Here is a 15,530-nt window from a genome sequence, read left to right as displayed (position 1 = left end):
AGACAGGGAGGCAAACCAGTAGTGGGATGCACATGACATTGTGATGGGCCAGCTGCAATGCCTGCCTTTTGCAATAAAGTCTTAAGTAGGGATTCTTGGCATGATCCTACTTCCCAAACCCGAGGAAAGCATCATTCATCTTTGTTCCAACTATCAGAAGAATGGACATCCTTCTCTCCATGCAGTTGGTGCCTTGGTAAAAAAAGGCTGTGTATGTGTGTGTGTGAGAGAGAGAGAAAGAGAAAGAGACACGCACAGAGAGAGAGCAAGTTACAATTGTGACAACAATTGTTTCATAATTATGCCTAAGCAGCAATCAGGAGCATGGAACAGCTACTTCTGGCACTGTTACATGGAAGACCTTGCAAAACCAGCTGGGCATGACCTGGTTCAGTGGTTCTCAACCTGGGGTCCCCAGATGTTTTTGGCCTACAACTTCCACAAATCCCAGCCAGTTTACCAGCTGTTAGGATTTCTGGGAATTGAAGGCTAAAAACATCTGGGGACTCCAGATTGAGAACCACTGACTTTGTTGCTAATCATTTTATGCTGTATGCTGACTTTTATGACTGTTTACTGATGTTGATGTTTTATTGATGCGACATTTGTTTTATTCTCGATATTTGTTTTATTGTTTTATTGCTGCTGTTGTATTGTTGTCAGGCATGGCCCCATGTAAGCCGCTCCGAGTCCCCCCAGGGAGATGGGGCGGGGTATAAAAATAGTTATTATTATATTATTGCTTACACCCTCAGGATTCCTTAAGGACACTCCCCCTAATGAGTGTACTAGGTGCACAGGTCCACAGTTGTGATAATCAGAACTCTCAGTGTGAGACCACATACAAATCTTGCATGTATACATAAACAATAAATTAAGGTGGGTAGGGAATGTTGGTGGGGTAAGAAAAGCTTAAAGTCTTTGCTTTCTCTTGAGCCCAGTCCTACCTCACCTGCCAACCAGGCTGCCTTTGATTGGCTAGACTTCTGTTTTATACCAGAGCCTGCGGGATACATGAGGGTTTCTGGGAAAGAGAAACAGCTCTGCTGTCTGGAACGTGGCATTTATCCTAACTTCAACCTCAGCCATGATTCAAAACATGGAAGAATTGGTAGCCCCTGAAGAATAGAGAAATGCATAAACTAGCTGGACACATTGGTTGGGGGGATCCTGGGGGCTATGGTCCAAAAAAGCAGCTTTCCCAAGCATTTATTACTATGGGTCTATAGGCAAAGAATCACTGCACTCTATGGAGTATATTCCTGTTTAAGTGGCTACATTGGGTCTGTTTCCTGTACACCCCCCCCCCCAATGGATGCTCAAATATACAATAACAAAGTAGAACGGTGTCCCGTATATAAAATGGCAAAATCAAGATTTGTTTTTGGCAATTAAAAAAAACATTTTCAGGCCATGCATAGTTGAATCTGTGGATGCAGAATATGTAGGGCTGACTGACGACACAGTATTGTATTATTAATTTTGAATTATCTTTTTTGCCCCTACATTCTCTTAACCTGAGTAACTGGAAGAGCCAGTTTTCTATTTTAGGCAAGTATAAATAACATCTTTTGAACCTGATGTGGGTTGAACAAAAACTGATTAAGTCAATGCTCTTCTTCTTTGAGTCATATTGTGCCATTTAAGCACTGATTTAAATTGGGAGATCTGCTGAAATATCAATGATACAAATATAGCTATAAAAGCATGCAACACAATGAGGTTGTTAAATTAAAATGAGATGAGTAATATTACCCTTAACATTTTTGTTTTCTAATGTTTACATATTTAAAATAACAATCTGAGAGAAATTAATACTTTCAGCTCTGCAGGCATTTTCAATTATTGTTCTAGAGATTTAAAGATGGGCTTAAAGCCAACTAAAATTGTGGCATAGACACTGAGAACTGGGAAGCTCTGGCCCTTGAGCATTCTTTATTATTATTATTATTATTATTATTATTATTATTATTATTATTATTTATTGATACATCCAATTATTTAATAGGCTTTTGCAATACAAACCTTATCTGACTATACGTTGTTCTGAGTGTCACTTTGCAATATTAACGCTTTATATATTCCTTGGATATGTAAACCCTCGCCCCCATCCCCCCCCCCCCCCCCCCCCACCTGGAACAGCAATTCCAAATGATATTATTGCATTGATTTAACCATGTTGAAAACCTGGTTCAAAGTTCTATCCCTATCATTTCCATCTGTTTTGTCAATTAAAATTGACAATTTCCTATTCCAGTTTTGTTTTGTTTAACTATTCAGATACTTGTTACAGATACTTCAGATGATTAATAAAATCATTAACTATGTATTCCGAGAGATAAGACCACTGAGTTTCCAACTGCCATCATGTATTGTCTATCAGGGTATCCTCGGGGTATCGTAACCTGTATTGCATCTATCATATATTTTAAGATTTCTGTCCATTTATTGTTACCTTCCTTTACCTTGATGGTGAGAGACATGACTATAGCTTCATCCCAATTTAATTTTTGCCCTATTATATCCTTCATTACATTTCTGATTTTTCTGTAATAATTCTGTTTTTTGGGGTTTTTTTGCAATCTGGCCACATATGAGAGAATGAACCTATCCTCCCACATTTATTCCAACATTTGTTGAAATTATTTCCATTATATGTACTAATTGCAGGGGGGTTCTATACCATTTGGAGATTATTTTCCATTGGATTTCTTTGATCCTAATTTGTTTAATTTTCTGAATGTTGTTGATCCAGGATTCATACTTTAAGTCCCAGCTTTTTAGGTTTAACAATTTTGTGCTGTCCTTTTGTTCTGGGATTACTGGATTAGACATATGTCAACATGCTGTTCTGATAACAGTCTAGAGATTTTTTTGCCTCTTGGCTGGAGACGATAGCCCATTTGTGTTAATCAACAGAACATTTATTTCATCTACCATCAGTCAGAAGTGTACTTCTCCCTCCCTTTTTCCAGGTCTTTCCATTATAAAAATCAGTTTTGTAGCTGTTCCTTGATCGCTATGCAGAGACTTCCCTCCTTCTGGATCCCTGGACCCTTGAGCATTCTAACTGGAAATCAGCTTTGACCAACAGTGCTGTGCAGTTGGAGGGTGAAAGGGAGAAATGTGTCAAGAGGAAAGCGCATCAAACCAACCCTGACCAGGACCACCTTGCACCTGGAAACCAATGTCCTCACTGCAGAATAACATGCAAGTCAAGGATGGGTCGCTACAGTGACCTATGGACCCAAGGCCAAGACCCTACACTTGGAAGACAATCATACTTGGACACGAGTGATCACCGATGATTTGGCTCCATTTCTGATAACATAATAGAACACTACATCTTTTAAGCTCTGTCTGTATGCAGTTTTAAAGTGTATTATGATACTTTGCGTATTAATTTCACTTACGTATTTTGGTTCTTAAAATAACTTGAACTGCATGCTTCTGCTGATAAAATGTTCATCAATGAAAGTGGGAGTATTAATCCCCCATCTCCCCATGTAGCCTTGAAATGTGTTTCAGAAAGCTAGAAAACCCTTCATGGGCATGGCAACATCGTGGTCTGTGAAACGGCAAACTGAGCCCTAAAAAGGGTTTGGCAACAGAACTCTAGAGTCCACTCAGTAATAAGTCCCAATGAATTCCAGGATAACTGATTTCAATAATAGTGGATAGGATTGCTGTGTTTGATCCCTGTAGTATTGCTATATGGTAGCGATCACTGTCATTACTATATGCTCATAATGCTTGTCAGGCACAGCGATAAAAGGATTATGATAGGAGGAACAAGTCTTGCATTATGTGCTGCCATCTTGGATTCTGTGCTAGGAGAAAGCCAGGATATAAAATAGATAGACAGACAGACAGACAGACAGACAGACAGATAACTTGATAATTACTCTTCACATTACATAATGGTAGGTTTAATCATAGAGGAAACAAAACTATTATTTTTCAATGCCCAATATTAATAACAGAAGTGCAAACAATAGGGAGGCTTGCCCAAAGGATTTGCCCAAGCATAAGGTGCCATTGTAGCTCTGCCAGTGTGATGCACTCCATGCTACATCATGTTTGCATATGGAACAAGACCGTTTTAGACATTGGCAGTCAGGGTTAAGCCAAAACCTGCCCATGCTTGTACTACTTCCAGATACAAGTGAATGACTGAATGACACCTCCTACTTAAAAGCTTTGAACATAATGCTAGGAACTGAACCAAGAAATGCTAAAATGGAAAACATAATTATAGGTACATCAAAAGAAAGTTAATTTGACCTAGCTAGCAGCAGCTTTAATTTCCTTTAGATTTCAAACAGAAAACTTGCTCCTGACTTCAAAATCAGTTACCTACATAATCTTGGAACGCAAAAGACCATTCAATCATATTTAACAGAAAGTATAATGAAGATCATGTCCAATAAAGCCAAGTGCACAGAATCAAAGAGAACTCCTTCTCTTTGGTTTCCTCTGATTGCAATGAGTCACAATTCTCAAAAAGTTTAAATTACAGAAGTCTTTACTCCCTTCTCTAGCTCAACCAATGACTTGAACATGTGAAGGAGACAACATGTTGCCATCATTTCCATGTTTATTGTAATTGGCCTACGTTAAATACTGAAACTTCAGCTGTGTTCTAGAACTAGGAACTAAAATGTCTAATCTAATTGAAATAAAAATGTTTTAATCAAATCAAACTCTTAATCAACTCATTCCCAGTGATTTTCAGTGGAATCAGCTCGCACTCCTGGTTATAAATCAACCAGAAATTAGGACAAGTGATATTCTTTTACATCTGAATAGGTCATTCATCTTTCAAAAGGACATACGAGTAAAGAATTTTGAACATGCCAGATTTAACCTATGATTAATGAGCACAGCAGTTAGATTTATACCAGTGCTGCTCTCTCCCTTCAGTCAAGAACACAAGGCTGTGAAAAAATAGAGACTGAGATGGAAAAAGAAAAAGAGAGAGAGCATTATGTTCCACCTTAAAACACTTCAAAAATATTTTTAAAATCAGGGTGAGGTGAACATTTGTTTTAGGAACACTTAAAACATTTCTCTCCAACACTACACATCACAGTGACTGATTTTCAGGACAGGGAAAATACCAATTATTAGTACATTAGAGGACTAACAAAAGATCCTTTTATGGGTTTTTTTTTCGTGTCAGGAGCAACCGGAGTTGCTTCTGGAGTGAGAGAATTGGCCGTCTGCAAGGACGTTGCCCAGGGGACGCCCGGATGTTTTGATGTTTTTACCATCCTTGTGGGAGGCTTCTCTCATGTCCCCGCATGGAGCTGGAGCTGATAGAGGGAGCTCATCCACACTCTCCCCAGGTGGGATTCGAACCTGGCAGCTTTCAGGTCAGCAACCCAACCTTCAAGTCACTTAGTCCACTACGCCATCTGGGGGCTCCCTTTTATGGGTGACTCTCCATCTGCATATGTAGGATAAAAGAATTAAAGAAAAGGTAGTTGCATATATGATGGAAGTGTACCTACCGCAGAGCAGAGGATATCTTGATAATGGGTAACATATAAAACAAGGGAAGGGATTGAAGCTGTGCATGAGTAAAGGAGGCAAAACCACTTTTCCTGCATCTATTCCTTGAAAAACTTAATTACTAGGCATTTTGATATATAAGTTTAGGCAGGTTGGCGAGAAGAAGCTTGATGCAGGGGAAACAGGTAATTCTAACAAAAAGATGCTGTTTCATGGTGTGTACATGTATGCATATGTTTAAGACCTCTCACTCCCCGTTTAATATGACTGCCCTGATTCCTTGAATTCTGGCTCAAAGAAAAGTTTACTCTCTGTATAAAGACTTTTGAAAAAGCAGGATCATGTATTCCACTTTCCCAACTTCTAGGTCCTTAAGCGTTTAACTCTTTCCTCCACCTGTTGTTGTTTTGCAGATTTAGAAGTATAATCGATAATCATTTCAGTTGGCTTACCTTAGTGTTTATTTAAGGTATTCAGCTAGAAATTAATTATCGAAGCTTCTCTGGCTTCCAAATTCTGTTTTAGGATGTGTTTTCAAGAATTACCATGTAAAAATGTATAGTAAGCTATAACTGATCTGCTGAGTGGGTTGCTAGGAGACCAAGTGGGTAGAGCTTAGCCTTCTAACTGGCAGCAACCGGATAAAAACAATTATTCCTCTCCCTCTAATTAGGACTTTATTTTTCTTTTCTTTTTGTTGTATGCATGTATAGGCATGGATGAGGGGTTGTGCTGCCAAGTTTAGTGTTTCTGGGATGTGTAGTTTTGTTGCTTTGTCCTAGGCAGAAATTTCATTACCCTTTTATATATATAGATTTAGCTACAACTGAAAGTTCACAAACTTTTGTTGGTACAAGGTCCAGGAGAATAATAACTTTTTAATTTGAATTGTGTATACAGTACCACTGGGATAAGAGAGAATCTGGATTTAGTCAAAGGATTGTCTCAATATTAAATACAAGCATGGTAACATAGCAGCAAATTAAAAATTAGCTTGGCCAAATCTTTCATATAGATTATCAGCTTGAGTGTGATTTAAATGCCTTTCTCTCTGGTAGCTTTAAGTGGTAGTGGTTCATAAAGGGAAACACTGACTTCCTAAATGAAGCATATATACCCAACAGTACCTCGTATTTGTTTAGTCTCTTATCCAAATACTGGAGCCTCCAATGGCACAATGGGCTAAATCCTTGTGCCGGCAGGACTGATGACTTGAAGGTTGGGTTGCTGGCCTGAAGGTTGCTGGTTCAAATCCGGGAAGAGCGCGAATGAGCTCCCTCTGTCTGCAGGGACATGAGAGAAGCCTCCCAAAAGGATGGTAAAACATTTGGGCATCCTGGGCAACGTCCTTGCAGATGTCCAATTCTCACACCAGAAGCGACTTGCAATTTCAGAAGTCGCTCCTGACACGAAAAAAAAATCCAAATACTGACCATAGTAATTAAAAAAAGTAGAGCTGATAACCAGAAACTCCCATCAGCATGAATCAGGAATATTAAACTCTTGCTTGTGCTGTGACCTCACAAAGAAGTCCTCTTCCACTCTCGGACTATCTGCAATGTGGCTAACCTTGGCCTTCAGCAACACTTTTAGCACATATACATGCTGTCAGGTATTTCTCATACATTGCCCACAGTTGTACCTAGGTCTGCTTATTGACTGTAAAACCAGGTTGATCAGTAGTTAGTATTAGCTTCTCAATAACATATGGAGTGTCCCCAGACACCAAGAAAGGTATTCCATAACAGTCCCATTGTTGTTGTCTTGTCATTTTATACCGCACTTTATTGTCCATTCAACTGTGAAATTTCCTTTCCCCATTTTGTAATACTCTGCACTTTGCCTGGGATCTACGACTTAGTCTCCTGTTTTTAATACTGTATCCTGCTTGTTGATTTTAATGATTATTTTTATTGATGTTGATGCTTTTTACTGGGATAATTGTTTTATTGCTTTGTTATTGTTATTTGTTTGTTTTATCGGGCCAGGCCCCATGTAAGCCGCCCCGAGTCCCTTCGGGGAGATGGGGCGGGGTATAAAAATAAAGTTATTATTATTATTATTATTATTATTATTATTATTATTATTATTATTATTATTATTTCACAAAAAAATTATTAAGTAAGACAGACACATATTTGGTGGTACAATTTTTTTTAATTGAAATAGAAATCTGTAACCAGCTAATTTGTGTTACAAATTATTGAACTTATAGAACCAGCAATTCCAAGAAGTACATGAATTTTGTGGTCAATGATGAATCACATTTAAATAAAAACTGAACACATAAGAATAACATTGAATATAGTCTCTGTGGTACATATATTTATTTTTGTAAGTCCTGTTGAATTTGCAGTTGAAAATTTATTAGCCAAAAAGGCAAACTTTTTGGTGTGTAGCAGAATACATAGATGACAAATAATGTATTCAGATTTAGTGTACAAAACTGAACATGAATTAATGATAAGCAAGCATGCCATTCGAATCATAGAACAATAGAGCTGGAAGAGACCACATGGGCCATCCAGTCCAACCCCCTGCCAGGCTGGAAAAAGCAAAATCAAAGTACCTCTGACATATTTCCATCCAGCCTCTGTTTAAAAGCCTCCAGGGAAGGGGCTTGCATCACACTCCGAGGCAGACTTGGGACTGGAGTTCTCAAGCTACTGAGGAATTCCCAACACCCAGCTCTCTGATGGATTGTTTATTTTTTTTCTATCAAAATTAGTTTCAAATATGTATTCCAATGTACTTGAGTAACTGGATTTTCTTTGCTGATTTACAATTGATTTTAAATGTCTATTAATTTAACAGCCACGCATACACACAGCAGCAGTTGCTTGTTCAGTTCAGTGGGTTAAATACTTATTGATTATACCCCATCTAGTGCACAGAAGGAGGTGCAAGCCCTTACTGCAAATTCTTAAGACTGCGAGTTCTCATTCATTAGAATGCCAGTGAAAGGATAGAAGCATTTATGTACGCAAGCTCATCTGCTTTTATGATGTACTCCTGTTAACTGGTAATGAAATTCAAATACAAGAACATTGTTTCAAAATACTATTGTATTCTATACTGCTTTGAATACTGAAGGATATTTTTGGAAAAGAAACCAAATTTAATTTTAAAGGGATAAAAAAGTAGCTCAGTACCTAGTAATAAGCCCCGCTCCCCTAATATGCTTGGACTAAAGCATACATGAAAAGAAATAGAAACGTTAATTTAGAATTATAAAACAAGATTTAAAATAAGCTCAGGCCATTCAAACTAATCAAGTGCCATTTATTTTAATAAATAAGCCTACTATAAAAACTGCTCTCTGGTGCTATTTTTTCTTCCCCTAGTCAAAACGTGGGCATTGGAAAATATTTAGGTAGAAGAAAGGCAGAAAGGCTGGAAAGTTTGGGATGAACACTGTTGTGCTTGAATGAGCTACCTAGCTGGTTTTAGAAGAGTTTTCTCATTGAATCGGAATATTTTTTCAAACCTGCAAGCATTAAAAACTGGGTTGTTGTGAGTTTTCCAGGCTGTATGGCCATGTTCCAGAAGCATTGTCTCCTGACATTTCGCCCACATCTATGGCAGGCATCTTCAGAGGTTGTGAGATGAGGATGCTTGCCATAGATGTGGGCGAAACGTCAGGAGAGAATGCTTCTGGAACATGACTATACAGCCCAGAAAACTCATAACCACCCAGTGATTCTGGCCATGAAAGCCTTTGACAACTCATTGAGCATTAAAACCATTTCATTCTGCTTGAAAGAGGAGATTCTTAGAATTTTAATTCTTCAGATAGGCCTAAATCTAATGGTTAGTCTCACCTAAAGTGAATACATTGAATTAATATCCATATTGAGTTCCCAAGTGATCTAATAGTTTTGTTGTAGTTAGTACTACCTACTGTATTTAGGCATCACTTATAACTTAGTGCACAGAGCTAACACCATAATAGGGAATAAACAAGCTGCCATGATCACTCAAATTGCAGTTATTGTTGTATCTATTTCTCATAGAGAAGTGTGTGTGTGTGCCTTCATGTCCTCTGTCAATGTATGGCAACCCCATGTATTCCATAGGGTTTTCTTAGGTAAGGAATACTCAGGTGTTTTTGCCTGTTTTTTCCTCTCAAATATAGCCGAAAGCACCTGGTATTTGTAGGCAGCCTCTCATCCAAATTTTACTCAGGGCTGACTCTGCTTAGCTTCTATTATCAGATAGGGCAGTGTTTCCTAAAACGGTGCTCATGTGAATCTGACTCCCTTTATGAGACTTCACATGCACACTCAAAGACAGTCATATACAGAGCTGACGGGGTGGGAACTAAAACCAGATAAAAGGCTTCTCGTGGCACTCTGCGGCAACAATTTTTTGCTTTGGTCTTCTCTATTCTTCAGCATAAGCTTTTTAGAGTTCGGAGAGACCTCATAGTCCTATAGAGGTATAATGTAATAGCAATGTTATTTTTATATTTCTATCATAGTTCTGGAAAGTTCGTTTATTTGCTAGTATAAACAAGGCAGTGTTTGTTTCAAAACTCTTCAACAGAGCAGACAATGCAATGTAAATCAAGACTTTACGGTATAATACAATTTTATCAAATTAGGTTAACACTAGTTTTAATATTATAAAACAACTATATATTTGATATAAACAAATTAGTATACTAATATATATCTATATATTCTATTCTTTCAGATGCAATAAATATTAGATATAATCTGTAGACTCTGTTTCATATTAATTTCATATAGGTGATAAAATCTCTATTAGAAATATAAGCCAGGATCCATTTATATAAGCTTGATTATGAAAACCATTCCATGTTTGTAATATATGCCTTTGTAATATATACTGTAGAAACACTTCTTCAGTTAAAACAAAATCTGGCTACAAAAGATAGCTGTTCCTTAATATAGTTTCTTTTACAAATCAAAGAAATTATGGGATGTTGTGTAGTTTCCGGGCTATATGGTCATGTTCTAGCAGCATTTTCTCCTGACATCTCATATGCATCTTCAGAGGGTCAGAAGAAAATGCTGCTAGAACATGACTATACAGCCCAGAAACCACACAATACCCCAGTGATTCCAGCAGTGAAAGCTTTTGACAGCACAAATACATTATCTTCACCACCTCAAATGTGAACCATTTGAAATACTGAAGGTGGTATCACCTCTGATAGACCCACATGCATATTTTGAATCGATTTTCATGTAAGTTCTTTGGAATATGGTCACAATACACATCCAAAAACATAATTTATTTGTGTTATTTTAAAATTCACTTTGTTGCAAAATGGAAGCATTAGCAGAAATTAATCACTGGAAAGGATGTATAAAGGAACTAGTTGTACCCAGCCACGCATTGCTGTGACCCAGTCTGGTTCAATGGGAAAGAAAGAATAGAGAACTGTGTTATTTTCCTGCTGGGAGAAGTCCTAGTCCCCTCCCAGGGAGTGACCCCAGTGTCTCCTTTTCCCTATTATTGAAAATCTGGCTACCAGTTTTTAAAAACTCCAAAAGCAGGACAGTAAATGAAGAACACTACTCAAAAAACATAGGAACTCCAGACATGAAATAATCAGGGCCAGCTAACCTCCCAACAAAAGATTACCCTAGGCAGGAAGAAGTCAGGCTTTAAAGCTGCAAGGTTATTTAGTGCTAACAAGCTGGCCAAAATGCGTTACTGTAGTCCATTCTGGTTCAATTGGAAAGTAAGGCTAGATAATTGTGTTATTTTCCTGCTGGGAGAGGCCATAGGCCCCTCTCAGGGAGCGACTTCAGTGCCTCCTCCTCCTCCTCCTATTATTGAAAATCTGGCTACAGGTTTTTAAAAACTTTAAAATCAGAACAGTAAATGAAGAACACCACTCGGAATACAGAGGAATTCCAGACACGAAACAATCATAGCCAGGTTACACCTCCCAACAAAGGATTCCCCTAGGTAGGAAGCAGCCAGGTTTTGAAGCTGCAAGGTTATTCAATGCTATTCAAGCTGGCCAATTGCAAAATACACACTTGCCTCAAGCAGAAAAGAGTTATCTCACACCAGAAGCGGCTTGCAGTTTCTCAAGTCGCTCCTGACTCCCTTTTCGTGGCTAGGCCTCACTCGCCCAGCCGATCTGACTGGCAAGGAGGCAGGCCTAGCCATCCGTTGCAGTCCTGGCCACAGAGTGGAGTCTGCTTGGCCGTTGCTTGCTCTGTTGCTAAGGGGAGGAGTCGTCTGTTAAGATGGTTATTAAGGGAGAAGGGGAGTGCTTAGCCATTGCTACGGGGAGGAGCTGTCTGTTAGGATGGTAGCTAAGGGTGGGGGAGACTGATTGGCCATTGTTTAGGGGTTTGTTTTTACCTTTCTCAGGTGGGTTAGGTTAGTGAGAGTAGGCTTAAAGCACTCGCCAGGTCGAATGCTATGTTGTGTTAAAATTTCATATCAATTGGTGGAGTAGTTTTGAAGATAAGATGTCCTGCACTGACTGACATTACATTTTTATTTATATAGACTGGTGTTCAGGTGACATTGTCCTGCTGTAGGCTATGATGCCTGGGGTATAACAGAGATCCATTTGTCAAGGGGACAGAGCTAGACAGCCAGTCAATCATTCTTTTCCAATTAAGACCCCTCTCTCTGGCTTGATGAGGAAGTTTATGTAATAATTAAAATTATATGGACTCCAAAAATGACATAATTTGCTCACTTTTTCTTATTGTTTAGATACATCTTATACTTTTTATCAGTGAAATTCCTTTTAAAAAGCAAGTTTATACCCCTTTACCCGATAAAAATTTGCATCAGAACTGCAAATATGATGGTGTTCTTCTACTTTGACAAGAAAGCCATATAGAAATGTAATTTTCCTCCTCTGCTCAGAATAATTATAAGGCACTTACTATTCAATCTATAAGCAATAAAGATTATCTGGTTTTCCTTGGCATCTTTTATCTTCTATGGACTTCCTCTCTATATTGACTTTGCTTCTGTAACGCAACCACCCAGTACATGGCCTTTGCCGGGAGCCCATGTACTTATTAAAATGTACTGCTATTCAAGGAAACTGACTCCAACCTTAAATTCAAACCCACAAACTGATTCAGAGAAGTACCTTTGAATAAGCTGAAATGGAACTGAATCCTAAAATCTTAGAACCCAATCTTAACCCTTAAAACAAAACCAATAATCGGAATCTTTTTTTAAAAATAGTTGAGGGTGTTGCAAAGGATCTCTCTTTTACAGTTACAAAATTTAAGATGTAGTGCTGAAGAAAAAGACAATCAACATAGAAAGAATATTTGGGGCCCAAAATGAATTGTGTCCCCTTAAGAGTCAGTAATGCCTAACATGGTTCTGTCCTGGTTGTTTCATAACCAGAAGGTGGAATCATGATGTTAAAGCTTCCCCAATCTGGTACATCTGACCCAAATTAGAGGACTGATATTCCACAGAAGCTCAACTAATTTTGTTGGCTTATACTCAGCCTAAGTGCCACATTTGCATTCACTCTCACCTATGCCTTTAACAGTGGCTTCAGGACAGAATAAAATATAATGGCAGCACCAACAGTAATTTTATCTGCATTATGTTAATCCCTAGAAAAATTAAAAATTATTAAAATATGCAAGGATTTACTATACAAAACAGAATGAACTACAATCATCTCCTGGCAGTTGACTACAATGAAGATGAAAATTGGCCCTGGGTTGCTGAACACTTATGAACAATGTATTAGGCACCGAGGACAATGGAGATGCTCTTATACAATATAAAAACTTCTATTTGCATTACAAAAATAAAACCAGTGTGAAACATAAAAATCAAATTATTCCTCACTAAAGACAAGAAAATATTTGAAATCATCTTCTCAAAATATAAACTAGGTAAAGGTGCATATAAAGTGTTAACATTTAGGGAATATTTTTTTTTAAAAAAAAAAACAGTACAAAATGTAGAATAAATGGAATCACAATGCTAACTTTCAATTTCTTATCATAAATTATGATGTAAATCCTGTTGGTATATATCACCAATAAAACATAGATTGACTATTAAGTTAGTAATCAACATTTATCACTTATTTTAGATTTTCAGAAAACATGTAATACAATAATACCCAATTATTTCAAAAATATATACTTCTGTTTACAGCTAAAATTTCTGGTACCAATTATTTTTTTGACTGTGCCATTTCACTTCAGTAAGCATCACTCATTTAAAATTCCTTCCAATGAATGGTAGGACTGAATCGATCCTTTATTCTGGAATTTAAGCTATGATGCTGAATTTATATGTGCTTTTCTCTAAGGGACTTGCTGTTTTGAAATTATACAAACAGTTCGTACCATTGCCTTTGCAATTAAGCAAGAGTATCCTATTGTGAAAAACTATATAATGGGTATTTACTTAAATACATTGTAATTTATATTGAGCAGAAAGGCTATGATTTGAAAACTTTCAAGGAATGAAAAATTAAGGAATGTAAGCACAAGGAATTAGCTCCTTATAATGTATTTCCAAAGCTGTTTTTAAGCTTGAAAGTATATCATGTGATCCATGGTTGGGCTCTCTTTCCCCTCTCTTCTTTGTCCATGACCTTTGCCATAGCTTTCCAATATCTCATTGTGAATTAAGTTTAATTATTGTGAAGCAGTGTAACATAATTGATTCTATGGACAAGCTGAACAGCAACAGACTCTGTTGATAGCAAGTAATGGGGAAAGTCACTTCCAGTTGTTTTCCAGCACTATCTGAATATATGGGGGAAATAGTACAGAAGTGTCCAATTTTTCCTGCTCCATTGCTTACAATGAGTCAGTTACACTGGGAATAGGCTGTTGCTTCACAACCTGACTGTCTTTTGTGTGGACAGGTTACATGTTGAATGGGAGGGAACACCAAAGCAGCAGCACCAAAGATGGCAGGAGTAACAACAGTAGTTTGAGTATGGTCAGTCCCATGCAAGCTGTTCCCACAAAGCTGAACCTTGTAGCCATGAGTCTCAGCACAGTCCCAATCACTGCCTCAGCAAAGCTGATAGCAACAGGCTGTTCTCTCTATTGAATACTATTTGTTTTCTTAGCCTGTTTGTGTATTGATGCTTGTGTCTGTGTTGGCTGCTCTCCAAAAATACAAGCAATAGTAAAAAAAAAATATCTAGCAAGATGAGTCCCTCAGTAGCAATCTCTGTATCTTCTTTCAAGTGTTTACAAAATTTCAAAGGGTTTTGACTAAAACATTCTATGCAAAAGAAATGCTATAACAATATTCTGAGAAGTATGCCATTAAAAAGCAAATTGTGTGCGGCAGGGTGGTAGCGGAGAAAGGTTAACTGTAAAAGAAAAAGTGGCTCTTAGGTTGGTTAATTAATAGCCACTGCTGGCAACCCGATGGAGGTCTTCATTCTACATTTCTGTATTTGGTGAAGAGATTGTATAGTACTCTCAGAGTGGACTTCAAGTCACAATTCACAATGTCTAAAAGGAGGAGAAAAAAGGAGAAGCAAGATGAGCTCTTTAAAGGACATAACAATGTATAAATGAAAAGGTTCAGATTTGGAGTATAGCAGTATTTTTGTATCCAAAAGGTACAAAGCTTCATTATAAACAGATCATTTCTAACAGGATTTTAACACCTGCCTGTGCAAGTAGAGGTAAAACTAGCTCCAGGCCTGCACAACCTGTGACCCATCAAGTGAAATACAACCCACCCGATATCTCCTTGCAGCACACCATTTCAATGTAAATCAATCTTGACAGAATAGGCCCTAATGGGTTGGTGTGTTCTTTTTGGCTTGGTCATGGGAGCCTGCTATTACAGCAGCTGAGAAATGAGAAGCCTCTAAAACAAGGGTGAGGAACCTCTTTCGGACCAGCAACCAACTTCAATTTATGACAAGGTCTCAAATGCAAAAGTCACCAAACATATCAACATATTTTCTTTTATAGCCACTGACCAAGAAGAGGAATTGCGACTTTTTGGAAAAGGGAAAGCCCCAAGCGATGCTGCTATGCAGAAAGGGGATGGCC

The 15,530-nt window shown here is 37.9% G+C and overlaps 1 protein-coding gene across 2 annotated transcripts in view; it reads right to left on the bottom strand.

The window, feature by feature from the left end:
• Nucleotides 1-7,651: 7,651 nt before the first annotated feature.
• Nucleotides 7,652-15,530, bottom strand: part of parva (parvin alpha) — an 82,802-nt gene continuing 74,923 nt past the window's right edge. For both annotated transcript variants that reach the window (XM_008115946.3, XM_016995589.2), the window contains exon 13: nucleotides 7,652-14,978. In XM_008115946.3, coding sequence (XP_008114153.1) covers nucleotides 14,902-14,978 — 77 coding nt within the window. In that variant the 3' untranslated portion in view covers nucleotides 7,652-14,901. The remainder of the gene's footprint in view (nucleotides 14,979-15,530) is intronic.

The sequence above is a fragment of the Anolis carolinensis genome, chromosome 1, assembly GCF_035594765.1.
Source record: "Anolis carolinensis isolate JA03-04 chromosome 1, rAnoCar3.1.pri, whole genome shotgun sequence".
Classification (NCBI taxonomy): Eukaryota; Metazoa; Chordata; class Lepidosauria; order Squamata; family Dactyloidae; genus Anolis; species Anolis carolinensis.
This window is presented reverse-complemented; position numbering and strand designations above follow the sequence as displayed.